Raw genomic sequence first — 27,695 nt, 5'->3', positions numbered from 1 at the left:
GGGCATAACATTATGATGGAGGACTGGGAGAGGATGTGGAAAAAGGGTATTAAGTTTACAGCATGCAATGTTTTGAAAGAAAATATGATGAAGATGATGTATAGGTGGTATTTAACACCGGTTAAACTTGCAAAAATTTATCATACACATGATAATAAATGCTGGAAATGTAAAGCTGTAGAAGGAACTTTTTACCACATGTGGTGGACTTGCCCCATAGTAAAAGACTTCTGGGAAAAGATCTATAATGAATTAAAGAAAGTTTTGAAAAACACATTTATTAAGAAACCAGAAGCCTTCTTATTGGGTATAGTCGGAAAAGAAATTCCCAAAAAAGCTGTTACTCTCTTTCTGTATGCCACAACAGCGGCGAGAATTTTGATAGCCAAGAATTGGAAGACACAAGAAATACCAACGGTGGAAGAATGGCAGATGAAAATAATGGACTATATGGAACTCGCTGAGCTGACCGGGAGAATCCGTGACCAGGGTGAAGAGTCGGTGGAAGAAGATCTGAAGAAACTCAAGGACTATTTGAAGAAATACTGTTATATTAACTAGTTTGAAATGGACTTGGAAGTGCTTATAGGTTGTAGTTTTAGAGTTTAATGTTTAGTATTAAGGATAATATGAAATAATGATTGTTAAATGATAAGAAATTAAATATAGATAGATATTAAATATGATTTAGAATTATGAAATAGAATTTGCTAATGATGATCTACGATGAAACGCAGATAGAGGGGACTTGAGGAAGTCACCTGAATATGATTAGAAAGATTAGGAATGACGGAAGTTAAGTACTCTTTTTGTATTTTTGTTGATTGTATTGTTTATGTTATGTCTTGTTTTTATATGTATTTTTTGTTTTATTATATGTTTTTATAAAAGCAATAAAAAGGATGTTATAAAACAGAACCCCAGAAGTATCTTTGTGTCTTTCTTTTCAAGCAGCTTCTGATTCCTTGGAAACGCTCATAGTTTTTCTCTACCCCACTCCTATTCAGGGTCCCTCAGCCTTTCTCAAAAGTGGGTGCTCAATACTGCACACTGGACTTGAGACGGGTCTGTCCCATGCAAAACACTTTCCCTGATAGAAAACTAACAAAGCAACACTTTTTATAGCAACTTCGCACTGTAAACTCAGCCACAGAAGTAGGAACTTCTGGATAATTTTAGCTACTTATTAAAAGAAATTTGCATTTTGTTCAATCTTTCACTTTTTGTATATGGCTCTTTCAGGATTGTATCCCAAGTGTTCTATTTATCTTGAGATCACCATAAACAATTATATAGTTTTTGCTTTTTCATTTATCTTATCCCCACAAGCAACATGGGATGTGGTTTCTCTTTGCCCTTTAATGTTTTCACAAAATGCATCTTTCTTCTTAATAACAGGCGGTCATTATTTTACAACTTTCTTTGGATTGCATCTTTGCTGCCATAAAGCACTCACTCTGTGAAGCCTGAACTGAACTTGGGGAAAACCCTTCTGCAGAGAGATTTGGCAAGCTGTTTAACAAACTTCACCACACCCACAAAAGGGCTAAGGTGAGTTTTTAGACTTCTAGTTTTCCTTCAAAATACCCAATCAGAAATTCTCCCACTTTCTTTAAAACCACATAGTCTAGGGAAGGATTTTTCCTCTGTGTTTTGCTTTCTTTCTTAGCACAAATGGCTTCAGGTAATATGTTGTTTTATATTTATTTCCCCAGAAAAAGTCTCTTGAAGCTGATGAGCTTTCAAAAAATGATTTATCTCTATCATAAAAGTCCTTCTCCCTATGATTTTTCAAGTTCTCTATTTTTCTGCTTTTTTGTTTTATTTCTGGAATCTGTGATCCATCTTTTTTTAATTTCTTTTATTTACAGTTGCAAGAAAAAGTATGTGAACCCTTTGGGATTATGTGGAGTTTTGCATGAATTGGCCATAAAATGCGCTCTAAATGTCATGTAAGTCACAACAATAGAAAAACAGTCTGCTTAAAATAATACTACACAAACATTAGCTGTTGTCATGTTTTAATTGAACATAAGATGGAAACATTCACAGTGCAGGGTGGAAAAAGTATGTGAACCTTTGGACTTAATAACTGGTTGACCCTCCTTTGGCAGCAATAACCTCAACCAAACGTTTCCTGTAGTTGCAGATCAGACCTGCACAACGATCTGGAGTAATTTTGGACCACTCCTCTTCACAAAACTGTTTCAGTGTAGCAATATTCTTGGGATGTCTGGTGTGAATCGCTCTCTTAAGGTCATGCCACAGCATTTCAATCGGGTTGAGGTCAGGACTCTGATTGGGCCACTCCAGAAGGCGTATTCTGTTCTGTTGAAGCCATTGTTTTGTTGAATTACTTGTATGCTTTGGGTCATTGTCCTGTTGCATCACCCATCCTCTGCGGAGCTTCAGTTGGCAGACAGATGGTCATACGTTTTCCTGCAAAATGTCCTGATAAACTCTGGAATTCATTTTCCCATCAATGACAACAATCCGTCCAGGCCCTAAGGCAGCAAAGCAGCCCCAAACCATGATGCTCCCTCCGCCATGTTTTACAGTGGAGATGAGGTTTTGATGTTGGTGTGATGTGCCTTTTTTTCTCCACACAGTGTTGTGTGTTTTTCCCAAACAACTCAATTTTGGTTTCATCTGTCCACAGTATATTTTGCCAGTAGTGCTGTGGAACATCCAGGTGCTCTTTTGCAAACTTCAAACATGCTGCAATATTTTTTTTGGACAGCAATGGCTTCCTCCGTGGTGTCCTCCCATGTACTCCATTTTTGTTTAATGTTTTCCTTATTGTAGATGTGTCAACAAAAACGTTAGCATGTGCCAGAGATTTCTGTAGGTCTTTAGCTGATACTCTAGGATTCTTCTTTACCTCATTAAGCATTATGCGCTCTGCTCTTGCAGTCATTTTTACAGGACAACCACGCCTACGGAGAGTAGCAACAATGCTAAACTTTCTCCATTTGTAGACAGTCTGTCTTACCGTGGACACATGAACATCAAGGCTTTTGGAGATACTTTTGTAACCCTTTCCAGCTTCATGCAAGTCAACAATTCTTGATCGTAGGTCTTCTGAGAGCTCTTTTCTGTGAGGCATGGTTCACATCAGACAGTGCTTCTTGAGACCAGTAAACCCAAAACAGGTGTGTGTTTTTAAAGGGCAGGACAGCTGTCAGCAACACATCCAATATCATCACACTGATTGGAGTCAAGGTTGGCTCACTCCTGGCTCCAATTAGCTCTTGGAGAAGTCATTAGGCTAGGGGGTCGCATACTTTTTCCACCCTGCACTGTGAATGTTTCCATGTTATGTTCAATTAAAACATGACAACAGCTAATGTTTGTGTAGTATTATTTTAAGCAGACTGTGTTTTTCTATTGTTGTGACTTACATGACGTTTAGAGCGCATTTTATGGCCAATTCATGCAAAACTTCACGTAATCCCAAAGGGTTCACATACTGTTTCTTGCAACTGTATCTAGAGAAACTTCAAAGCTTTCATTAAAGATACTTCACGGCACACTTCACTGTCATCTTGCATTCAGTACAGCATTGACTTTCCACTTCCTTTCCAGCCCCTTCCCCTCCTATGGGTCTATGGTATCACTTAGGGACCAAAATTCCAATCCCAACTAAGGTAGATAGAGAATAGAATAGAATAGAATAGAATAGAATAGAATAGAATAGAATAGAATAGAATAGAATAGAATAGAATAGAATAGAATAGAATAGAATAGAATAGAATAGAATAGAATAGAATAGAATAGAATAGAATAGAATAGAATAGAATAGAATAGAATAGAATAGAATAGAATAGGAGCTGGAAAGGACCTTGGAGGTCTTCTAGTCCAGCCCCCTGCTCAAGCAGGAGAACCTATACCATCTAAGACAGGTGAATGAAATCTCCAATGATGGAGCGCCCATGGTTTCTGGAAGCAAACTGTTCCACTGGTTAATTGCCCTCACTGTCAGGAAATTTCTCCTTAATTCCAGGTTGCTTCTCTCTTTGATCAGTTTCCAACCATTGTTTCTTGTCCTGCCCTCTGGTGTTTTGGAGAATAGCGTGACCCCCTCTTCTTTGTGGCAGCCCCTCAAATACTGGAACACTGCTATCATGTTTCTCCTAGTCCTGCAGCCGTTCTTCTTATGTTTTAGACTCTGGGCCTTTGATCATCTTCTTTGAATTTTTTCCAAACTCTCAACATCTTTCTTGTGACCAAAATTGGTTGCAGTATTCCAGGTGCGGTCTTACTACAGTTTTATAAAGCAGTACTAATACTTTGTGTGTTCTTGATTCTATGCCTCTGTTTATACAACCCAGGATTATATTAGCTTTTTTGGCTGCTACTGTTTACTGCTGACTCATAGTCAAGCGATCATCCACTAGAACACGGGTCGGCAACCCACGGCTCTAGAGCCGCATGTGGTTCTTTCAGCCTTCTCCTGCAACTCCCAGTCCTCCTCTACCGTTTGCAGAGGAGACACAGAGACACGAGAGAGGCACTTGTGCTGCCCCCCCCAGCAAACAATCTGGGCTCTGACTAGCTGCTCTGTGCTTCCGCCTCCCCCCCACACAAGTAAGCTGCATGCAAAAATCCCACAAGATCTACCAGCAGCGCTTTCACTCCTACGTCAGCCTATGTCTGTACACACGCAAAGACTTAAACGGAGCCTCCCAAACCTGACACGCATACACATGTGGATGTCTGCTACAGTCCCCATATAGCATCTACACAGCCACCTGTTTGTTCAGACAGGCATCCCACGAGCATCTGCGCTTTTCCATGGTGGCTGCTGACGATTTATACGCGGGGAAGAAACCGGTCGTTGCAAAAAACAGAGAAAAAAGGGGGAAAAGTGGGTGTGACTATTTAAAGACCACCCCGCTTTTCCTTTCCTTCCTCCTCTTTGGCAGTGTTGACTTCTGCTCCTCCAATCCTGGCTGCTCCTCGTGGTCCCTGCCTGCCAGCTACTGCCTTTGCAACCCCTCCCCTCCCCTTCCTAGAATCCCGTCACAGGCTTCAAAGGCACAAGCCTGGGTTCCCTTGTGCTTAAGTCGCAACTTGAAGTGAGTGCACACAATGGTTTTTTAAAAATCTGACGATTTGTACCAACACAAACGGTGGACACGTCACTTGCCTTCTGGGTGGGTTGCTATTCAGGAACTGGCTTCAAATAGGACAGCAGGACTTAGCTCAACACACACACAAACACACACCACCTAGGACAGTCTCCTTGGACCTGTTATGAATCAAGCACAGCTTTTTGCTGGATGGATTTAGCACAAATACCTGTCGGTGACATCACCTTGTAGGCAAGGAAATAAAGATGAATCAAAATAAAAGAAGACAAGACAGCTAATGAAAAGTTTCAGTTAGCCGTCTGTCATGTTCTCAGCATGACAGGAACAACAGATAAAACCCCTCATCCTAATTCAATTCCTAATTCCAAAATCTTGTTCCAAATTCAGGGTTAAAGTTAGTAATTTCACAATGGCCCAAAGAGAATCCAGCACTGTGCCTTTAATTTCACTGAACCTGTAACAGCCTTATCACAGTCACAATGAGCTGATCAAGTGCTCCCAGATCAATTTGTTTTTAATTTTTTATGGCATGCAAATGTTTTAAGCTCTGTGTTGACAGAAATTATCATATTGCTAATGTAAAGGTTTCAGAGGGAAGATATACGTTTGTTGCTTTTATAGTCTCCCTGAAGAAAAGTCAACAGTATGACAATATGCCATCTCCTATATTTTCACTGCACTTTGGAAGCCCACCCCCTCTTACTCCAAGAGGAATAATTCACTCTCCAATTACAAGGGGTCTCAAAAACTGTGAAAGCAGGACTTCCTGTGAACATGGATGATATGCCCAGAGAGACTTTCTCTCTCCGGACTGTTGATTTTTATACTAACTGACGAAGGAAGGGGCATTTCTTTCGTTTATATGACTCTCCTGTGTTAGGGAGAGTCCTAGAATCAACCCATGAGATCCTCCATACAGCAGCGGTCTGCAGGAAGCCCCAGGAGCTGAGCTTCAGAGCAGCCGGGGAGCTGTTCAGCCGGGGGGGCAGGGGGGGCAGGGCTGCAATCACTTCGCTGTTTTTAACTGGCTGGCAAACCGCACTCAACGAGTAGTCCTTAATGGTACTACCTCTACATGGAGGGAAGTAAGCAGTGGGGTACCACAAGCTTCTGTCCTAGGGCCAGTACTCTTCAACCTAAACAACGTAGGGGAGGGAATAGAAGGGGAACTTATCAAATTTGCAGATGAAACTAAGCTGGCAGGCGTAGCCAACACTCCAGATGACAGGCTCAAGACCCAGATGGATCTTGACAGACTTGAACAAAATGAAATTCAATGTAGAGAAAACTAAAGTCTTATACTTAGGAAAAACCAAACGAGTGGGGATCCCCCCCCAAAACAAATGTGCTTCATGGGTAACCTCCCAGCACAACAGAAGTGACCAAAACCTGCTGCAGACAACTGGGGGGGGGGGATAAAAACCGAACAGCCCCCCCCCCGCCAATCCTCAAGAGAAATGCTCATGACAGTGAAAACCTCGGACAGGGGGAAGAGCGCAGGCAGGCAGGCATCTTGCTTGGCTGGTGGTTTGGGGGGAGGGAAAGCCTTGGTGGAGCAGTGGGCTAATGCCTCCTTAAGTAACACCAGCTGCCTGCAATTAGTGCAGGTTCGAGTCCCACCAGGCTCAAGGTTGACTCAGCCTTCCATCCTTCCGAGGTGGGTAAAATGAGGACCCAGATTGTTGGGGGCAATTAAGCTGACTTTGTAATAATGCCGCTTGGGGGTGTGTGTGAAAGCCCTAATAAGCAGGTATATACATAGAATGAAGGCTACTGCTAAGCTTGTAAGCCGCCCTGAGTCTTCGGAGAAGGGCGGGATATAAATGGAATTAAAATAAAATAAATAAAAAATAAAGGGGGCAGCTTTACCCCCCCCAAACACAGCCCTCTCACGAAAGCAGGATGAAAACTCTGAAAAACGACAAAGAAAAAAGGTCCTGTCATGCTGGGAGGTTACCCACGAAGCACATTTGCTTTTAGGGGGGATCCCCACTCTGGTTGCTAAGTTTGCTTATACCATCTTCCTCCTCCTTCTCACTGGAGCCCCCCTTTGTCTGCAATGGTGTGGCAGGAAGACCCCTGCCGGGCTGGGGATGATGGGGATCTGCCCTCTGCAGAGTAGGGGCAGGGTTACTATGCTCCCTATCAACCAGGTTTGATTTCCTATCTTTGCCCCTCAGCCCCATGCTTGTAGCTGCTTCTGAGCCCCTCATACTTGGGACTTAGCATTGCTGGAATCTCTTTCTGCTGAGCCCCTCATGCTGGGAAATTGTTGCCACCCAAGAACTGTTTTAAGGTTAGGGAATCTTTGGGTGGGATAACCAACTAGCACTCCAACACCCCCCCATGCCCCCACTTCAACTGCAGAACCCACACACATCCCAAAAGCCCTATTGGCAATTGCATGCTGCTCTGAGGAGGAATGCTGGCGGCAAATGGGCGGAGGGGGGAGGCTCAAGGAGAAGGAGGCATGGCCAAGGGTGGGAGGCAAAAGATCCAAGAGCTGCCTCCAATCAGCTGGAGCTGCACATGACAATCCTGCGCTCTCAGCAGAACCCAGGCAACCCTAACGCAGCTCCACCTGAATCTCCACCATAAGACTGCGTGCAGCTGCCTGCCCGTCCCAAGGCTGCTGCCCATCAGCTGGAGCTTCGCACGCTGATCCTGGGCTCTCAGCAGAGTCCCGCTGATACCTCATGCAGCTCCAGCTGACTCCCACATGCCTGTGTGCTGCTGCCGCCGCTTCACCTCATCCACTTTTACACTTTTTTTACAGGCCTTTTCAATCTGTCGTACATACCTGCCAGGTTGAAAAGCCCTCCTCTAGCCCACTCCAATGAAGCCCCTCTGGAACTGAACAATCGCTTCCCGTAGCCTTCCCTGGAAGAAAATATACAGACACTGTATATTTTTCTCTTTAATTCCAGGTTGCTTCTCTCTTTGGTCAGCTTCCAACCATTGTTTCTCGTCCTTCCCTCTGATGCTTTGGTGAACAACCTGGCCCCCTCTGCCTTGTGGCAGCCCCTCAGATACTGGAATACTGCTATCATGCTTCCCCTATTTCTTCTTTTCTTTAGACTGGCCAAACCCAAGTCCCGCAGCCGTTCTTTGTACATTTCCAGGCCTTTGATCATCTTAACTGCTCTTCTCTGAATTTTTCCCCAAACTCAACAGCTTTGAAATAAGGAAAGGCACAAGGCAAGGATGCCCTCTATCTCCTCTGTTATTCATTTTCACTTTGGAAGTTTTAAATCGAAATATAAGACAAGCTGCAGAAACTAGAGGTTTGGAGATAAAGGGTGAAACATATAAATTACAAGCATTTGCTGATGTTTTGGTATTTATTTTGGAAGATCCCTTGGAGATGATTCCAAAATTGTGGGGGAAATTAGAACAATATGGTGAAGTAGCGGGATTAAAAATAAACAAGGAAAAAACTAAGATAATAGTTAAAAATGTTATGGATAAGCAAAAAAGTCGAATATCAGAAGTGACAGAGGTACAGATAGTGAAAAAGGTAAAATATTTGGGTATATATCTATCAGCTAAATGTTCAACATTAAAAGAAGATAACTATACAAGGTTATTGAAACAAATAAAGTTAGACCTGGAAAAATGGAAGAATTTAAAATTGTCTCTATTAGGAAGGATAGCTACAATTAAAATGAATATATTGCCTAAGATTTTATTTCTGTTTCAGACAATTCAGATAAAACTTGGGAGAATTTTTTTTAAAGAGTTGAATTCTTTAGTTTTGAAGTTTGTATGGCAAGGAAAAAAAGCTAGAATAAAGAGGAAAACTTTGCAAGATACTAAAGAAAATGGAGGTTTTGGTTTACCTGAGTGGGCTTTGTACTATCAAGCATCTGTATTGACATGGGTGAAAGAATGGATAATGCTTAGGAATAAAAGGTTGTTATGCTTGGAGGGACATGACTTACAGCTGGGATTGCACGTGTTTTTGTGGTATGGGAAAAACAACATTCATGGATATTTTCAAAACCATTGTATTAGAAATGCTTTGATAACAGTATGGGAAAAAATTAAAATGAAAATATATGTAAAAATTCCAGGGTGGTTATCAACAATTGAAGCTTTTTCACGTGTAAACTTGTTAGATTTTGAAAAAACCTGGACTTATAGAGACATTTTAAATATTGATGGGACATTAAAATCGAAACAAGAACTGGAACATCAGGGTATTTATTTATTTATTTATTTATTTATTTATTTATTTTATTACATTTATATACCGCCCTTTCCCGGAGGACTCAGGGCGGTTTACAGGGTAATTAAAAACCAAAAATACAAAAGTTAAAAACCAAATTTAAAAAGATTAAATTTATCCCTGTATAAATAAAACCCCAATTAAAATAAATTAATCCTCAGCCTGGGCCAGAGAGCTCGAAGAGCCAGGTCTTCAGGCCCCGGCGGAATGAACGGAGGTCGGGGGCAGTCCTCAGCTCCACTGGCAGCTGGTTCCAAAGGGCAGGCGCCCCCACTGAGAAGGCCCTATCCCTGGGTGTTACCCGCCGGCAATCTCTTACCGGTGGCACCGAGAAGACCCTCCCTGTGGGAGCGCACTGGACGAAGGGAACTTGATGCCGACAGCAGGTGTTCCCTCAAATACCCTGGACCCTCGCCATTTAGGGCTTTATAGGTCATCACCAGCACCTTGAATTTCACCCGGAGGGCAACCGGAAGCCAATGCAGCTCGCGGAGTAGAGGTGTTACGTGGGAGTATCGGAAGACCCCCATCACAACTCGCGCGGCCGCATTCTGCACCAGTTGAAGCCTCCGAGTGGTCCTCACGGGCAGCCCCATGTAGAGAGCGTTGCAGTAGTCCAAACGGGAGGTCACGAGCGCATGAGTGACTGTGCGTAGGGCATCTCGGTCCAGATAGGGTCACAACTGGCGCACCAGGCGAACCTGGGCAAAAGCCCCCCTGGTCACGGCTCCTATATGGTCTTCAAAATTGAGTCGTGAATCCAGGAGGACGCCCAAGTTGCGAGCCCTATCAACGTTGACATGTATCAACATGTCATGGTGGGTACGCTTACAAATCAAAACAGATATGAAAAAGATATGAAAATTTATGGATTTTATAAAGAACAAAATGTGTTTGATAAGATATTATTAACTTCTGATGAGAAATTAATTAAAAATTGTGTAGTTTTTTGTTAACTTTAGAGATGGAAGGTGAACAAATTAAAGGGACAATGATAAGGTGGGTGGAAAACTTTGGTTATAACATAGAACTAGAAGAATGGCAAAAATTGTGGGAGAGAAATCATAAATTGACAATGTCAACTGCATACAAAGAAAATTTGTATAAAATGTTTTATAGATGGCATCTACCTCCAGCTAGATTAGCAAAAATGTTTAAAAATGTATCAGGCAAATGTTGGAAATGTAAACATAATTTAGATACATATTATCATATTTGGTGGACATGTGACAAAGTAAAGGCTTATTGGGAAAAAAATACATGCTTGGCTAGAAAAAATATTAGGAGAACATATTGCATTTAATCCTGAATTTTTTTATTAGGTATAGTACCAGAAAAGACTAACAAACAAAATTTATACTTGGTTTTACATATTGTAACTGCAGCAAGAATAAGTTATGCGCAATGCTGGAAAAATGAACAAATACCGTCAGAAGAAGAGGAATTAATAAAGAAGATATTGGAATGCGCAGAGATGGACAGATTAACTATGAGACTAAAAGACAAAGAAGAAACAGAATACTATAAAAGCTGGAATCTATTTTATAAATGGTTGGAAGAGAGAACCAAAGAGTAGAATTTGTATATGCATTAGCGTGTTATGAACCCAGCTCGCATGCTGTTTGAAAAACTAACATATGTATGTAGAGAATAAAAAATAACAATAAAAACTTTATACAAATAACATCTTTTTTGTAGTATGGTGACCAAAATTGGCTGCAGTATTCCAGGTGTGGCCTCACTAGGGCTTTATAAAGTGGTACCAATACTTTGTATGATCTTGATTCTATGCCTCTGTTTATACAACCCAGGATTGTATTAGCTTTTTTGGCTGCTGCTGCACACGGCTGGCTCATAGTCAAGTGATCGTCCACCAGGACTCCAAGGTCCCTCTCACAGTTGCGGCCTCCAAGCCAGGTCTCGCCCAATCTGTATCTGTTCCTTTGGTTTTTCCTGCCTAAGTGTAAGACTTTGCTTTTCTCCACATTGAAACTAACGCAAAGAAGAGCAACTAAGATTATTAAAGGCCTGGAGACTAAAAGATACAAAGAACGGCTGCAGGATTTGGGAATGAACAGTCTAGAGAAAAGAAGGACTGGGAGGGAGGACAATAGCAGTATCCCAGTATTTGACAGGCTCCCAAAAGGAGGAGGGGGTCAATTTATTCTCCAAAGCACCAGATGGCAGGACAAGAAACAATGGATGGAAACTAATCAAGGAGAGGAGCAACCTGGAATTAAGGAGAAATTGTCCTGACAGTGAGAACAATCAAGCAGTGGAACAGCTTGCCTTCAGAAGTCATCACTGGAGGTTTTAAAGAAGAAACTGGACAGTCACTTATCTGAAATGGTATAGGTTCTCCTGCTTGAGGAGTGGGCTGGACTAGAAGACCCCCAAGGTCCTTTTCAGCTTTATTCTGATTAAAATTCTTGGAGACAACCACGTGTGGGGGAAGAAAGGCAGACCCACCAGAGCAGAAACATGCAGTATGTAAGATAAAATCCTTGGCACATTATAGATCTCTCAAGGAAATGGGACTTCTAACAGCCATGTTTTGCTCGGTAGGAGATAAAAAAGAGGAAAGTGTTTTTCATCCCCAAGCAATCTCACAAAAGTTATTAATTTTAAAAAGAAAAAGTATTTGACATTTGTAATTCATAGGGGAGATGAATTCCTGATATACTGTACCGATGAAAAATAGTGTCAGGAAGAAACAGTTTGTGATATTTATTTAACTAAAGTGGCCTCCATTTGTAAACTGAACATGACAGCAAATAAAATTTTATTTCTGATTCCTGTACAAAGTTGATTATTTGGCATTCCAATTAATTTTCTTTCTTTGAAGAAGTTGCTCAGACTTTTCTAGTGTACAGTAAAGTAGTGGGGACACTGGACTTTCTGAAGTTTCTGAAATTGCATTAATGCTCTAAGTTTAGGGAACAAACTTGGTGAACCTAAAGTATTAGTGCATGAAGGCAGATACGAAATAGTTGCCATTGCTGAAACTTGGAGGGATGAAACACGTGACTGGAATGAACTGATGGAAGGATACAAACTATTCAAAAGAAACAGACCCAACAAAAGAGGAGATGGAGTTGCATTATATATAAAAGATCACTACACCTCTGTGAATCCATATGGGTCAATATAAAAGGGAAAAAATGACATTGCTATAGGCATATACTATAGGCCACCCAACCAAGCAGAAGAAATAGATGAACTCTTTGCAGTCATCAACCGCTTCGCCACCTGGGACAGCCGATCCACAACCACCACCATGGCTAATGTATGGCGCCCAGCCATGGATGTTTCCCTATGGCATGGAGTGGCCACTGAGGTACTGGAGTACCCCAAGACCTCCGCTGCCCCCTCCCATCAAGGCTACCTTTGATGGAATCCCAGAGAAGTTGGCATTCTTCCTGAACCAAGCCTGGTCACACCTGGACCGGCATGGGATAGAGTATGCTGAAGATGGGGCTTGCGTGAACGTTATCATGGCCAACCCCGAGGGGGAAGTGCTGGAATGGGTGACAACTCTCCAAGACGAGGGGGCTGCTGAGCTGGGAGATCTGGCTGCATTCCTGGGAGAACTCAGAGCCCAGTTCAGTGAACCATGCAGACCCGACAAGCCGAGGCCGAAGTCCACAACATAAGGCAAGGTAGCAAATCTTTGGAGGAGTACATCAGAGAGTTCAGGAGGATTGTGGGGAGATTGAGGCACTGGCTGGAGCAAATCCTGACCCACTACTTCAGAGACGGCTTGAAACGAGAAAGTGCCTGCCTAGAGGGATACTGGACCGGCTCAATGACTGGTACCACCAGCCCCACCTGGTGACTAATGTGGAACTGGACCTAATGTGGAGCACAAGGGGTGTGGGAGACTCGAGACCCGCCCAAAGAGGATCCAGGAGAAGTGTGCACTGGGCAGAAAGCAACCGGCTGTGCCAGCGGCTGCCCCAACCAAAGTCCAGAGACGCACCCCCAGCCTATGTTTCCACTGTGGGCAAGAGAGCCACTTGGTGGCCATGTGCCCGGCTCCAAAGCACCACAAGAAGTCATGGGTGGAAGATCATTAAGGAGAGGTTCAACCTAGAACTAAGAAGAAATTTCTTGACAGTGAGAACAATTAGTGAATAGCTTGCTGCCAGAAGTTGTGGGTGCTCCATCACTGGAGGTTTTCAAAAAGAGACTGGACAACCATGCTTTGGTACAATGCTTTGGTAAGGCCACACTGGAATACTGCATCCAGTTTTGCTCACCACGATGTAAAAAAGATGTCAAGACTCTAGAAAGAGCACAGAGAAGAGCAACAAAGATGATTGGGGGGGCTGGAGGCTAAAACATATAGGGAACGGTTGCTGGAATTGGGTATGTGTAGTTTAATGAAGAGAAGAGTGAGGGGGGACATGATAGCAGTGTTCCAATATCTCAGGGGCTGCCCGAAAGAAGAGGGAGTCAAGCTATTCTCCAAAGCCCATGAAGGCAGGACAAGAAGCAATGGATGGAAACTAGTCAAGGAGAGAAGCAACCTAGAACTAAGGAGAAACCTCCTGACAGTTAGAACAACTAACCAGTGGAACAACCTGCCTCCAGAGGTGGTGAATGCTCCAACACTGGAAGTTTTTAAGAAGAGACTGGACAGCCATTTGCCTGAAATGGTATAAGGTTTCCTGCCTGAACAGGGGGTTGGACTAGATGACCTCCAAGGTCCCTTCCAACTTTATTATTATTATTATTATTATTATTATTATTATTATTATTATTATTATTATTATTATTATTATTATTATTATTATTATTATTATTATTATTACCATTTGTCCAGAATGGTGCAGGATCTCCTGCCATGGGCAGGGGGTTGGTTTAGAAGACCTCCAAGATCCCTTCCAACCATATTATTCTATATTCTATATTCTACTTTACCAGGTACTCCTGAAGAACAACAAGAAGGCCCAGGAATTCTGGGCTGCTCTTGATAAAAGGGAACAACCAGAGCGCCTCCCCCCACCGCTGCTATGATCCCCACCTCGGGCTTATCTCCAGACAGAGGGACAGAGTAGAATTCAAAAGAGATCTTCAGCACAACAGTTGGACTGCTCTGCCAAACCACTTTGTATTTTCTAGGTTACTGTAAGAAACTGTCAGTTGTACTTCTGAAGAACTCATTAAAAATAATGTTCCTTTCTATCTTAACATGAAAGATGTAACTATGCTGTTGAACATTCAGCTAAAAATTCAGTTTCAGAATGTCAGAAGAGATCTTGCAAAGCAGAAAAGAACAAAAGCAACTCCAGCAAAACCAGTTAAGCGTTTGATTATGAGGTTCTGAGTTAAAAGTGATTTAAGACAGTGACTCCAGACCTTTTCGGCTTTGTGGACAAATGGGGTGAGCAAATGGTTTCTGTGAGTGGCAGACATGCACGATTGCACGCACAGCTCCCTTTGCACAAGTGGCGGGCACTCACACTCACGTGTGATGCTCCATTTGTGCAACTGGCACCTTGCCGCTCACACAAACGGAGCTGCTGTGCACATGCGCTTGCCCACCAATTCCATGTCCCGGTTCCAAACAGGCTGCAGCCCAATTTAAGATATTTCTTGGGAGGATGACATCACTAACTTCACTCATTACATTTGTTGTTGTTAGTTGCGAAGTCGTGTCCGACCCATCGCGACCCTATGGACAATGTTCCTCCAGGCTTTCCTGTCCTCTACTATCTTCTGGAGTCCATTTAAGCTCACGCCTCCTGCTTCAGTGACTCCATCCAGCCACCTCATTCTCTGTCGTACTCATTACATTACTGCCAAATATTTCATAGAGTAGTTACATGAAGGCGGAAAACTGGGAAGGTCTACGAAGAGGCATTTTCTGCTGCTGCCCCTCCCCCCGTGTTATGGAACCTCCAGCCCCCAGAGGTGAGGAAAGCCCCCAATCTCTTGGCTTTCCACACAGGGGTCAAATCTTGGCTCTTGTGTGGGGGACAGAGGGGACACTCAATCATGGGGTTGGCTAGTCCCATGAGAAGTCCCCCCCCTTTGCTTGGTAATAACTAATGTTAAATGGCCATCTTAGAATTTTTTCCTTTTCAATGTTTGTCATTAGTCTATAATTTTAAAATGTTTAATCCTAATTTAATATTAATTTTATTCATTGTTTTATTTATTAATCGTATTACATTGTACGCTGCCCCAAAGCCCCTCTTTTTGAGTTAAAGGGATGGTTTAGGAATATAAAATATAAGCAAACATATGGAGACAAATTTGTCTCTGAAAAAATTTATTTATTTGATTTGTATTCCACCTTCCCTTCAGAAAGTGGAATACAATCTTATGAGATAAGGAAATAACCTCATCTTATTTTGGATTGGATAACCTCTTTAATAGACTGTGGGAAAGTGGTTGATAATGTTACTTCAACAAAAAAAATGGCAAAATATCCCATAATTGCAAAAGCAATATGTCAACGCTGCAGCGAATTTAGCTGAAGCCATTTTCACTTCATTTTCGGTTGCCATAGTGTTAGGGGGGGGATCTGTGCTTTTAAGTTTAGACAAAACAATAAATTGTCCTGTGGGAACCAAGGTCACTGCTGCCTGAGTTTTGGTGGGCTGAGGCTTCCTTAGAAAGCCCACCAAAGTAGTTTATTGGGGAATGTGATTTATGACATATTACTGGGGTGGGAGATTCAGCTTTGTAACACTGTAACCTTTGGGAGGGAACTTCAGTCTTGGTTTCACTTTTGATTGTGCCGATACTTTGTAGCCAATAAATATGTTCTTTAAGGAAACCTCTTGCCTTGGTGTTCTGTTTTTACTGGTCTATCGGAACCATGACACAATAAAACCTTAAAAATAACTATTGTGGCAATGGAGAGCGGTACAGAATATCTTCCCATCAGCAGCCGCTGCCTTTCTTTACTGGGTTTCAGCTGGTACATTAGTTACACTAGTAGTATGTAATATTCATGGGGAAACTAATTTGTGCACACAGTGATGTGAATTCATGGGCATAGGCTTCCAAAGGCATGGCAGTTAGCTGGGTGACTTTGGGCTAATCACTCTCTCTTTTAGCCTAAACCCACTTCACAGGGCTGTTGCTGTGGGGAAAATGGGAGGAAGGAAGAGTATTACCGTGGACCAGCACCGATCTGCAGCATGCCAGAAACTGGTCCGTGCAAACAAGTGAAGCCCCATCCACAAGATGCAGGCAGCACGCAAAACTAGGCCCCCTCCGGTCCACGAAAAAACCTCTCTCCACAGAATTGGTCCCTGGTGCTCAAAAGGTTGGGGACCTATCAGGTCCCCCAAACCTCTGTGCTTTCCCTTGCATATATTTTCTACTTTTTTAATCCCATTTATATCCCGCCCTTCTCCGAAGACTCAGGGCGGCTTACAATTTAAAGCACAAATCAATGTGCTTAGCAATAGCCTTCATTCGATGTATATGCCTGCTTATTAGGGCTTTCCCCCCCCCCCAAGCGGCATTATTACAAAGTCAGCTTATTGCCCCCAACAATCTGGGTCCTCATTTTACCTACCTCGGAAGGATGGAAGGCTGAGTCAACCTTGAGCCTGGTGGGACTCGAACCTGCACTAATTGCAGGCAGCTGGTGTTACTTAAGGAGGCATTAGCCCACTGCTCCACCAAGGCTCTTGGAACTTTGGGAGCTTGGGATACTGTTTGCTTTCTACTTTCCTTCTCCTGCCTCTATCCTTGAGAAAGGAATGCGTCTCCCTTATCAGGGGGACGGTTACAGAGAAATGAAAGCTGGAGAAGACCTTGAGATGCGTGCCAACTGTGCCAGTTACCCACACATTGTGCCACCTGTGGATTGGCTGAATTTCAAATGGACATTATGACTTCGGTAGGAGGAGGAATATTGCTTGCTTAACTATACCGTTTGTGCGGGATTTTCCCCAGATCTCGCCTTGACTTCCCCACTGTCACTGACCCTTAATAAAGGTATCCTTTTGAGACGCTGCCTGTTTCAAGAGTTCTGCGTTGTTGGGTGGTTAGTTGAAGTGGGTCGTAACAGGACCTCTGTTTTAAGATATCATCTCAAGGAACTTTTAAAACTAATAAAGGTGGAATACAAATAAATAATTAGTGACAAACTCAATTTGTTTTCATTTTAAAAGCAGCTTTTAAAAACAACTTAAAATTTAAATAAAACAAAGAAAAGAAAAATAGCAAAAGAAAAAAGGGGAAAAAAGAAATCATATATATGAGAAGCAGAGAGTGAGAGCGAGTGGACTGACAGCAGAGGCTGTAAAGCAGTCGTCAGAGTGAGGGGCATCACAGCCTCTGGGCCTGGGGGCCTCCTGGCGCTTGCTACTTCCCTCTGGGAAGGGAATCTGCCGGTCCTTCCTTTGGGCCAATGGGCCCTCTCTGCCTGCGATGGGGCAGAGGGAAGGGCAAGGGGTGGGCTCAGCTGCTCCTCATGGAGGTGTCCTGGAATCACCCCCCTTCCAAGGAGACTGCTAGGTGGCCTGGGAGCGATAGACCCAAAACAGACCAGGAGCAGCATTAAAACCTTTGGTAGCAATTTGGAAACTCACAGAAAGATCAAATGGGGGAGCTCCTCTCAGCTAACATTTTCTGCCACAAACATGATGCATGCTTGTATGTGTGTGTGTGAACTGCTCCAGCCTTTTCCACCATCCTTTCTCCTCCTGGGTTACAGGGGGGCAGTCTGCAACGGCTCCTTGAGAACGGGGGTGGCCAGGGTGGGTGCGCCTCTTCCTCCCCTGCCTTCTGGAGGGCTTGGTCTTCTCTGCTTTGCTGGCGGGGGGGGGGGGGCTTTTTTGTTCCTTGCTGCTTCCAAAAAGCAGATACAGTAAACCTCAGGAGATGGGCAGGTCTTCAAACTGTCTGAATGCAGAACAGACAAAGCATCATGTGTGTGTGTCTGTGTCTGTGTAGCAATGGCTTTCTTCCTACTGCTGCATCTTTTGTCTGGCTTTTAATTCAGACAGAGAGGCAGGAGAGAACAAAGGGCTGGGAAGGCTTTCATTTCCTTCAGCTGTAGAATCAGTTTCTTTCTCAGGAAAGCCAGGAGCAAGGGGGCTTTGAAGGGGGAGGGAGCTGGCTGGCTCTCCCACATGCCTAGTGGGAAGCAGCAGCTGCAATCTGACATGTTCCAATAAGAGTGATGGGGAAGAATTTTGCAGGCTGCCCTACAGGCAGTTCTGTGCTGCTGTAAGTGATGGGCAAAGAATAGTTCTAGGAGGATAAATACGATGCATAAGACTCTCTGCAGGCAGGCTGGCATTATTATTCCTGGCAGCAGCTGTAGAGGCACAGAACAAGGAGGAACTTTCTTTTTTCGTGCTTTGCCACACACGTATGGACACACAGAGACGCATCGCTCTTATAGTTAAAAGTAAAATCAAAATGCAGCATAGAAACATGCTTTACCTTCCTGCGTAAATGGCATATTCTTGCTACCTTATTCTGGCCTTGCTTCTTTATTCTTCACAAATTACCCTACTGGGTTCCTGTGCTTAGTACCTCTGGCTTGGCTGAAACAGATCAGACCTCAATCAGTTCCATGCCAACAGTTTGGGCCTCTTAACCAGCACATTGCTGCGATGGAAAACCCAGACTTTCTGATCCTTGAAAAAGTAATTTCGTGTACATGCAGGCCTTTCCCTTTTTTTTTTGCACTTTTTCACTGGGATTTTTGTCACTAATGCCAAGAAAGTGAACGTCAGGCCTGTCCAAGAGTGCCATAGAGCAATCCCGCTAAAGTTCAGTTCTTTATTCTCAGAGCACATAGGCAGAATCTTGCCAGAGTAAACCTCTGCTGGTCTAAACTAAGGGAGATATCCTGGGAGATTCTGGGCAGTGGCTGTCCTAATTCTCTTTCTCTTCCTCTGATTCAGCTCTGGGCTGTACTGACTGTTGTCTCTGCCCCCTACCCGCCCCCCTCCCCAGAATGGGCTCCCTGCTGCTTTACTGTTGTCTATCACACCAAAACAGTTTGTGTGTCCTCTTCTCTCACCTTTTACACACCTTTCCAATTGCCCTTGTCCTCCTTTGCCTGTTCAGATACCTGGTAAGCCCACCCATGAGCAAGGATCTTCTTCCAAGCTCTAGACCAGGGGTGTCAAGCTGCCGGCCTGCAGGCCGGGTGTGTCATGCAGAAACCGTGCCCACCTCATTGCCATCAATGGCAAAACCATCCTGATACGTTGCGCGACATCACGTGATGTCGCGAGTTCGACATGTCTGCTCTAGACCGTACGATGGAATATCATCTGCCTCAGGCTCTTTTTCACCCTTTGGTCAAGATTACCATCAAGGAAGCAGAATCAACAGCACCACCCCAAAAGTCATATCCCACGATGCTGATTAATCCTGGCAGGGAGTCCATTGACTGCGCTGTGTGAATCGTATGTCCTGGCTGGGTTTGTTCTGATCCACAGTCTCTTATAAACAAGACTCACCATCTGCTGTCTTGAGAAGTCTTTGAATATAGACTATGTATAATTTGTCCTGTGCAGGGAGAGTTTAAAGCATCAACCAGGGCCAAACTAAGAAAACCATCCATTGTTTTAAAAAGCACACATAACCTGGAATGGCGGGAGACTTTGTGGCCTGATAAACAAATCCCAGTTTGTTTTTCACACCAGGAAAACCCTCCCTGCAAAGGACAAAATAGAGGGGGACCATTTTTTTTATTTTTATTTATTTTTTATTTTAATTCCATTTATATCCCGCCCTTCTCCGAAGACTCAGGGCGGCTTACAAGCTTAGCAGTAGCCTTCATTCTCTTTCAGTAAAACAAATCTCATGCAACACAACACAACACAAGGTATGTCGTTCTGCTGTGCCCCCTGTTGCACTCTCTCTTCCCCATGGTCCTCACTGCAGGCCCTCCAGGTAGACAGAAGAGTTGCCTCCCTCAGCTGGCAACTGCCTCCGCAGCTCAAGGTCTACCTGCTGTGAACAGACATTTGCCAGCAGCTGCCCTTCCTGGGAAGACTTTCAGCAAAGTGTTGGACACTGGGATATTTTAGAGATGTGGCTATTGTGTGATTGTTTTGATATTCTTTTATTTGGATCCTACATTCCATTTCTCCTAATGCATTTAAACCAAGGTTTTTCAAAAATTGTGTGGCACAGTTCAAATTTGATCAGTACACAAATAAAAAAGAATGAAAAAAGACCCAAATTCAGTCTGCCAATTGCAGTGGATAACCTCTTATGATTGCCACCGAGGTACAATTTTCACGCTGATTGAAAGGGAGAAAAATAAAACTACATTTAGAGGCCTGGAATAATGATGGGCTGATGGGAGGCAGTGGGGGAATAGAATGCAGAGCCAGTGAGGGGCGTGCTGGGAAACGAAGGGACTGGATGATGGGTTGGATGGTCCTATTTTGGCTATGCAACCTCCGCCCCCCCCCCCGCCCCATTTCTCACATTTCCCAAGGATCGTCCCCAAGAGGTTTTTCAGCACTAGGAAGCGGAACAGCAACAGAATCCCAAAGAGACACACGGGGCTCAAGCCCTCTTATTTTTCCTTGCCTCCCTCCTTTGGTTGGCTTTAGTTCCCCAAGGGGGGAAAAATTTCAATCAGTCAGGAAAAGTCTGGCAGCTCTCAGAAATGGCTTCTTTTCAGATATTCTTTCATTTAGAGTTCTGCCAGCCATAAGGAAGTCCTGATTCTGACAAATGCTTGATAAATTAAGATTACATTAAATTAAAATGAAATTCTCTTCTCAGATAAAAGCCAATTCCAGAGGTTGTTCCAAAAATCAAGACTTGTAGGAAAAAACAACGAGAGGAATAAAAACTGCAACCAACAGTTTTTCCCTGGGCATCAAAAGAGGCAGCTGAGAAATCTTTACAGGTTTTTCTCTTGTGGGCAATTTTACTGCATATTTTGGTCTCTGCTGGTACACACAAACACTGACCACATATCACATCAGACAGATTCTAAGCCTAGGTCCTGCAAAAGGTACTCTCTGATAATACCAGTGAAGGAGAGTATTTGTAGCTCTTAGTTGAAATGATGGGTCCCTGGTGCTCTCTGTGCTTGGTTGTTTTCTTGCAGACATTTCATTACCCAAACTAGGTAATATCATCAGTGCATCAGGATTAGCACAGGTGATATTACCTAGTTTGGGTAATGAAACATCTGCAAGCAAACAACCAAGCTCAGAGAGCACCAAGGACCTCTCATTTTTGATAATAGCAAGCCAATAGTCCTGCACATCGTTTATCCAAAGAGAGTGTATTGTATGGCTACCACGAAAGGTAGCCTTGGCTTAGTTGAAGGCTCTCAGAGCTACAATCTACAGCTTGTTCTGTTTAGGACCCACTTAACTCTGACAATCTAAACTCTAAATTTGCCACAAACAAGCCACACAGCTGAGGAGGCTATATCTAGGACCAGCAGAGGTTCACATTAACCAAGTCTTATGTTCTAGTGGGCAGAAATGGCCAACCTTGGGTCACCAAGGCCACCCTTCTGTTTTTGAGTGTCCAGGGCCAAAACAGACATGCAAAGGTGCAAAAGTAGGCAGGATCCTGCTACATGTGCAGTCAGGTTTGACATATTTGGCCTTCTCTTTTTTTAGGTAAGAAGCAAAGTTTAGAGTTTTTATTTAAGTCTACTTGGGACTTATCTTGCAGCTTTTAAGTATGTCTTATCTTGAAATGGCAGAAAGCTCTCTTGTATATTTTTAGCAGCTGTGTACAAAAGTTCAGACACTGGATGTTAAGGAGTTTCCCATATCTGGTTTAAGATGATACCAGTATGGAACCCTGTCTTCCCTTGCAGTGAAGAAGACATGATGATGCACAAAATTAGGTAATCCTCCATTCTTTCCTAGTCTTTGGAAAAGCTTTGGAACTAGATTAGGATTTTTGTGGTCCCTAAAGGGCCACAAGATGCAGTTGTTATTGAGAAGAACAGAAGAGCAAAAGGCACATCTTCAGACCTCAAAAGAACCGCCCTCCAGTTCTTGGCCATCAGCAAAAATCAATAGAAACAGTTGTTCTAGGAAGCCTTGCAGGTCCTAGATTTTCAGACAGGATGGGAGAGTCCCACTGGCATTCCAAACTGGGCCCAACAAACTCTGTCATGAATGAAATTATAAGTTGCTCACATGGGGCACTTTTAAAGCTTTTTGCTCAAGTTACCAGTAACCGCTGCTGCACGTAAGCAAAGCTGAAAGCTGCCAGTCCCATAGATTATCTGAAGAGGACATGTTTAGGAGGGTTGAGTGAACACTGGGAAGGAAAAGCCCTACAGAGCACTGAAGAGCTGCAGAAACCTTATGTGGCTTAGAATTTGGAAGCGGGATTTGATTTGGAGCTTTCAAGCAAACTTGGCAGCTGTGAAGACAAACATTGCAAGAAGAATTTAATTGGGAATTGTTTTCCATTTTTCCCCCAAAATTGTGTCCTAGTTCTGCAGTTTATATTTTTGACTGCAAATATATGGTGTTTCAAGATTGCAGTGCCCAGGAGGATGCTCATGGGGGCATGCAAGTGGTGGCAACTAAGCCCAGAGTTCGTGTAAAAGTGCTCTACCATTTGCAAGACTTCTAGGAAGGAGGGGTGAAGCCATGACTATTACACTGCTCATCAGAGGCCACCTATGGCAAATTGAGGTGAAGAAGGAGCAAAGGAGTAAGGAAAGAGCCCCGGGTTGTGGAAAAGTGCCTTACGGTTTTCAGCAGCATCCGGTTGTCTCGGAGGGAGCCCACCATGCCAATAAAAGAAACGGCAAAGATTGTGAGGCCCAGGAGGATGAGAATGACTGCTGGGGCGAGGAAGAGCCCTTCCAGGGTCCGGTGCTTCTGTCTTTCCACTTCGGCATAAATGCCCACACAGAAGATGACAAGGCCGATCATCTGCGGAGGAGTGGAAGGAAAAATAGCTTAGAGCCTCCCCGCCAAGCCCCATTTCAAAGCCAAGCGAAGACTGAGCCCTCTCTGGGCCTTCTGCTCTGCCCCCGCCCGGCCAGGGAACAGAGCTGGTGGGGAGATGGCGAGGAAAGGTCTGCGGAGGTGACCTGCCAACATTTCTTGACCCAGCTCTTCTATTGGTAACCCCAGGGGAAAAATATTTCACAACTTAAAACTAATACATGAATGTCAGACCAGAGGGCTATAGATCTGCATGTATTTATATCTTCCATAATTTATCATGATGAGCTATAGATGGCTGATTGCTGTTTTCATTATTAAAATATTTTATAAAGTCATTCCATACAGTAAAAGCACTTTTCTTCCTTATTTTTTCACTTGATTTCAATTTACATATGTAAATTGCACTGTATCAAACCAATTTTTATTAGATGCCTACTCTAGCTGTTTCCAGTATTTTACTAATATAGCAGATGTTAATTAAAAATCCAACACAGGTATTGTTTCTCAAATTTATATTCTTACCAGAAAATAATGACCAAAGGCCTGGTGTATCTTTTTCTATGTTTTCGTTATGATGCAATTTTCTGAAATACCCTACCTTTAAATGGCTACCTTTGGGCAAGACCACACATAGAGGCAAAAAAATAATGTCATTTCAGTCCCTCCAGCATCAAAATGTGCTTGCTTTAATTATAATTTTTTTTCTGGGCTATGGTGCTAATATTGGAAAATCTTGCAGCATGATTTCTGCAAATTTGTGGAGATATTAGGAACATGTTTTTCCAGACTTATTCATCTTCTGATATTTCTCTCTTACAATCTACTTACCATAATCTCTTTAAACATTTTGTATCTCCAGTTTCTGATTTCTACATTTAATTTATACATTTGTGAAAAAATTCATGTGTGTGTGTGTGTGTGTGTGTGTGTATCTTGTATGTTTAAATTTTGGCTTGAATAAAAATGTCCTGATTTTTCCCCACAAAGTTTCTGGATTGTTAAAATTTAAAAATCCAACCAATATTTTCATAGACCTCCTCTTAATCTAAGCATTGTTTTCTGTATCAATAGAAAACTCCACTACATATAAAAGCATTCATTATTGAGGTATACAAATAAAGAGTATTAATAAACTTTGTGAAAAGTAGTTCTCACTTCAGAAAATAATGGTCCAAAAGCTTGACCAGATGGCGTCAACTCAGTTGAATTTCTTTGGGTTACCTGACACATCTATTGAAATGTCAGCCTTTCTAAAACTGCTCTTTTTATTTTAAACTCTTCCCTTTAATTTATTTGATAAAGAATTAAAACCTTGCCAACGCAATACTGTATGTTCTGTTTTGATTCAAAACGACTTTGAACAAAAAGAAGTTTTGCTCTGTATCTTGATAAAGAAGGGTGCAAAGTTCCAAATTTGAAAAAGTGTGCCAAATGGTAAAGCTTTCTAACGCTGAGAGTGTTCAACGGAAAGTAGAAAGTTTCTTCTTTTGGACAGTAAGCAGCTCTCTTTCTCAAAGACCACTAGAATCCAATGCGAAAGAGTTCTGGAAAGTTCTTAGTGGGAATGTTACAGATCCATGGCCCAATTTTGCTTCATTTTTCCTTTTCCCCACCTCCCCTTAATGACTTTTATATATTTTTAATTTTTTAATGTAATGATCTTTTTCATTGTGCTTTGATAAAAAATAATTATTTGTAAATCACTTTGAAAAAGGACCAGTCATAAAATGGCAATATTATGTTGTTGTTTGTGGTAGTAGTTCTCTTTCCCTGGCAGGAGAAACTACCAGACTTTGTGTTTCAGCTGCCTGCACAGCTGGAACGCGGTTGAATGTCACTCAGCTGGGATCACACTGAGGAGAATTTCATCAGCACCTTATTTTTGGTGCTCACTATCTTAGATGAAGGAAAACCCCAGTACCTATAGACACTACTTGACAGAATCACATACTGGGACTGTAACAGAAGATTATCTTATTTTGTTCAGGGCACAAATGAGACAGAGGGGGTGGAGGGGGGTGGTGGTGGTGGGAGGAGGAGGAGGAGGAGACAACTTTATTAAGTCAATTGATCATACCAAACCAGAACTGTTAAGTTTATAGTCAGGATCATCCAAGAGAGAACACATTTTATAGAACACGTTGGGCTTGCATGCAAAGGTGACAAACTCACTTAAACAGACATTGCTTTTGAACTTGAAGATTCAGTGTTGAGAAAAGTAAGAGTTTACACGTAGGCAGGAGAACCAAATGTACAAATATAGAATGGGTGGTAGCTGGCTCAACAGTAGTTAACTATGAGAAGGATCTAGGAGTCCTAGTAGACAACCACTTAAATGAGCTAGCCGTGTGCCACAAGTGCCAAAAAAGCCAATGCAGTCCTAGGCTGAATCAACAGAGGAATAGTATCAAGATCATGTGAAGTGTTGTGAACAAGTTGCAAAAGATTGTGGGAACTGGGAATGTCTAGTTTAATGAAGAGAAGGACTAGTGGTGACATGATAGCAGTGTTCCAATATTTGAAGGGCTACCACAAAGATGAGGAGGTCAACCTATTTTCTAAAGCACCTAAAGGCAAGACAGGAAGTAACAGATGGAAGATTATTAACGAGAGATCCTACCCAAAAAGAAGTAGAAATTTCCTGACAGTGAGAACAATCAATCCATGGGAAAGGTTAACTCCAAACACTGGATGTTTTCAAGAACAGATTGAACAACTATTGTCTGTTGGGATATTTGAAGTTGTTTCTTTGCTAGGTGTCTGCATGTTTTCTTTGAGGGGGAGGTTGTGGGTCTGTGTATTTCCATCTAGGGGGAGAAACTGATTGCTCAGTTTTAATGGGGCTGCTTCTGGTTGGGTTGGATTGGGCAGAAGTGGTTTTGTTTGTTGTATGCTGCTTCTTCCTTTGAGTATTGTGTTTCCTTCTTTTTGTGACATACCTCCATTTGTCTTCCTCCAAGGGTTTATCAGCAGGGTCAAATCCTCTGGGAGTTATTTATTCGTTATTTGGTTCGGTTTGGGTATAGTTGTCTTTCGTAGATTGGGGTTTGGCCAGAGTTGCCTCTAAGTGCCTTACTTTTTCCTCTCGTAGTTCACATAGTTTACATCTAATGCATGTATAATTTGGGTGTTCTTTGGGCATGGAACATGTACTGCATACCTTCTAATCCTTTTCAGCTTTTTGAATCCACTGGGTTAGGAGTGGCAACTCCTTCCGTATTGTTGTGAAATGCTAATAGATTTCTCGTAGAAATGGCAATTTTTCAAACAGAAGTAATCAATGACTTACAATCACAATTGAGCCCCAAATTTCTGTTGTTAAGGAAGGTAGTTGTTATGTGAATTTTGACCCATTTTACGATATTTTTCTGTCACAGAATTATTGCAGTTGTTCAGGGAATCAGGCGGCCATTAAGAGAATCTGGCTCCCCCCCCCCCCCCCGTTGACTTTGCTTGTTGGAACCAGGCCAGGAAAGTTACAGCTGGTGATCAGATGACCCTGTGGGACACTGCAACTGTCATAAATACATGCCAGTTGCCAAGTGCCCAAATTCTGATCACATGATCTTGGGGATGCTGCAAGGTCGTAAGTGTGAAAAACAGTCATGTCACCTTTTTTTCAATGCTGCTGTAATTTTGAACAATTACTCAATGAATGGTGGTAAACTGAGGGCAATCTGTAATCAGTTCAGTCGAGGTGTGTTTCATTCCCACAGTACCTTCCTGTGGGTGAGATACATAACACATGGCACCATTCTGACACTGCTTTCCCCAATATTACATCCTGTGTACCCTCTAGGCAGCTCCTATATGTGAACTCAGCTCCAGGAGTCTCTGCAGCAAAATTGGACTCCTGCTGTACATCCACCCCTTCAGAGAGATCTTTCAAGCTCATTCAGGTCAAACTTTTGAGAAGTGTGATGCTATCTGAATTCAGCAGCAATACTTTAATTACTCAAGGAGATTTTAAAGGGCATTATTATTAAATTGAGCCTTCATGTCAATTGCAGGCAAAAGTTTAAGGCTCCCCGCCCCATCAAATTTTAAGTTTCAGTGAAATCCGTCAATGAACAGAAGGAGACACAACCTCTGTATGGGAGAAAAGGTAAACACAACTTCTTTCTGCAAGTGTGAGTGCTCTCTTTCCAGTTGAGTGAAGCTCTTGATAGTTTCAAAACAAAAAAGTAACAAACATGGCAAATGCAGAAATTTTGCGACCTTTTCAATATCTCCTCTGGCAGGAAAATTTGCCTCCAAACATTTCCTATCTCAGTTAAGAGCCTGGTGGGATTTTTCCCCTCAATTTTTCATGCAGAACTACCGTATATACTTGAGTATAAGCCGAATTTTTCAGCCCACTTTTTGGGCTGAAAAATTCCACTTCGGCTTATACTCCAGTCAACAAAAAAACTTACCGAGGACTTGTGCGCGGCCGAGGCTTTGGTGCTTCTGGGATCGCGCGCACCTCTCCCAAGCCACCGCCATCCG

General features: G+C 42.8%; 1 protein-coding gene across 4 annotated transcripts in view; it reads right to left on the bottom strand.

Moving 5' to 3' along the window:
* The window catches only part of LOC308671611 (tetraspanin-15-like), a 76,084-nt gene that overhangs the window by 26,693 nt on the left and 21,696 nt on the right, over nt 1-27,695 (bottom strand). For 3 of the 4 annotated variants that reach the window (XM_081333934.1, XM_081333937.1, XM_081333936.1), the window contains exon 2: nt 23,004-23,189. In XM_081333934.1, coding sequence (XP_081190060.1) covers nt 23,004-23,189 — 186 coding nt within the window. Of the gene's footprint in view, nt 1-23,003; nt 23,190-23,729; nt 23,869-27,695 lie in introns of those variants that run through there. The other variant, XM_081333935.1, reaches the window with a different exon arrangement.

This window comes from Vipera berus (genome assembly GCF_964194415.1).
Source record: "Vipera berus genome assembly, chromosome: 8".
In the NCBI taxonomy this organism is placed as follows: domain Eukaryota; kingdom Metazoa; phylum Chordata; class Lepidosauria; order Squamata; family Viperidae; genus Vipera; species Vipera berus.
The sequence above is the reverse complement of the archived record's forward strand: the minus strand, read 5'-3'. Positions and strand labels throughout refer to the sequence as shown.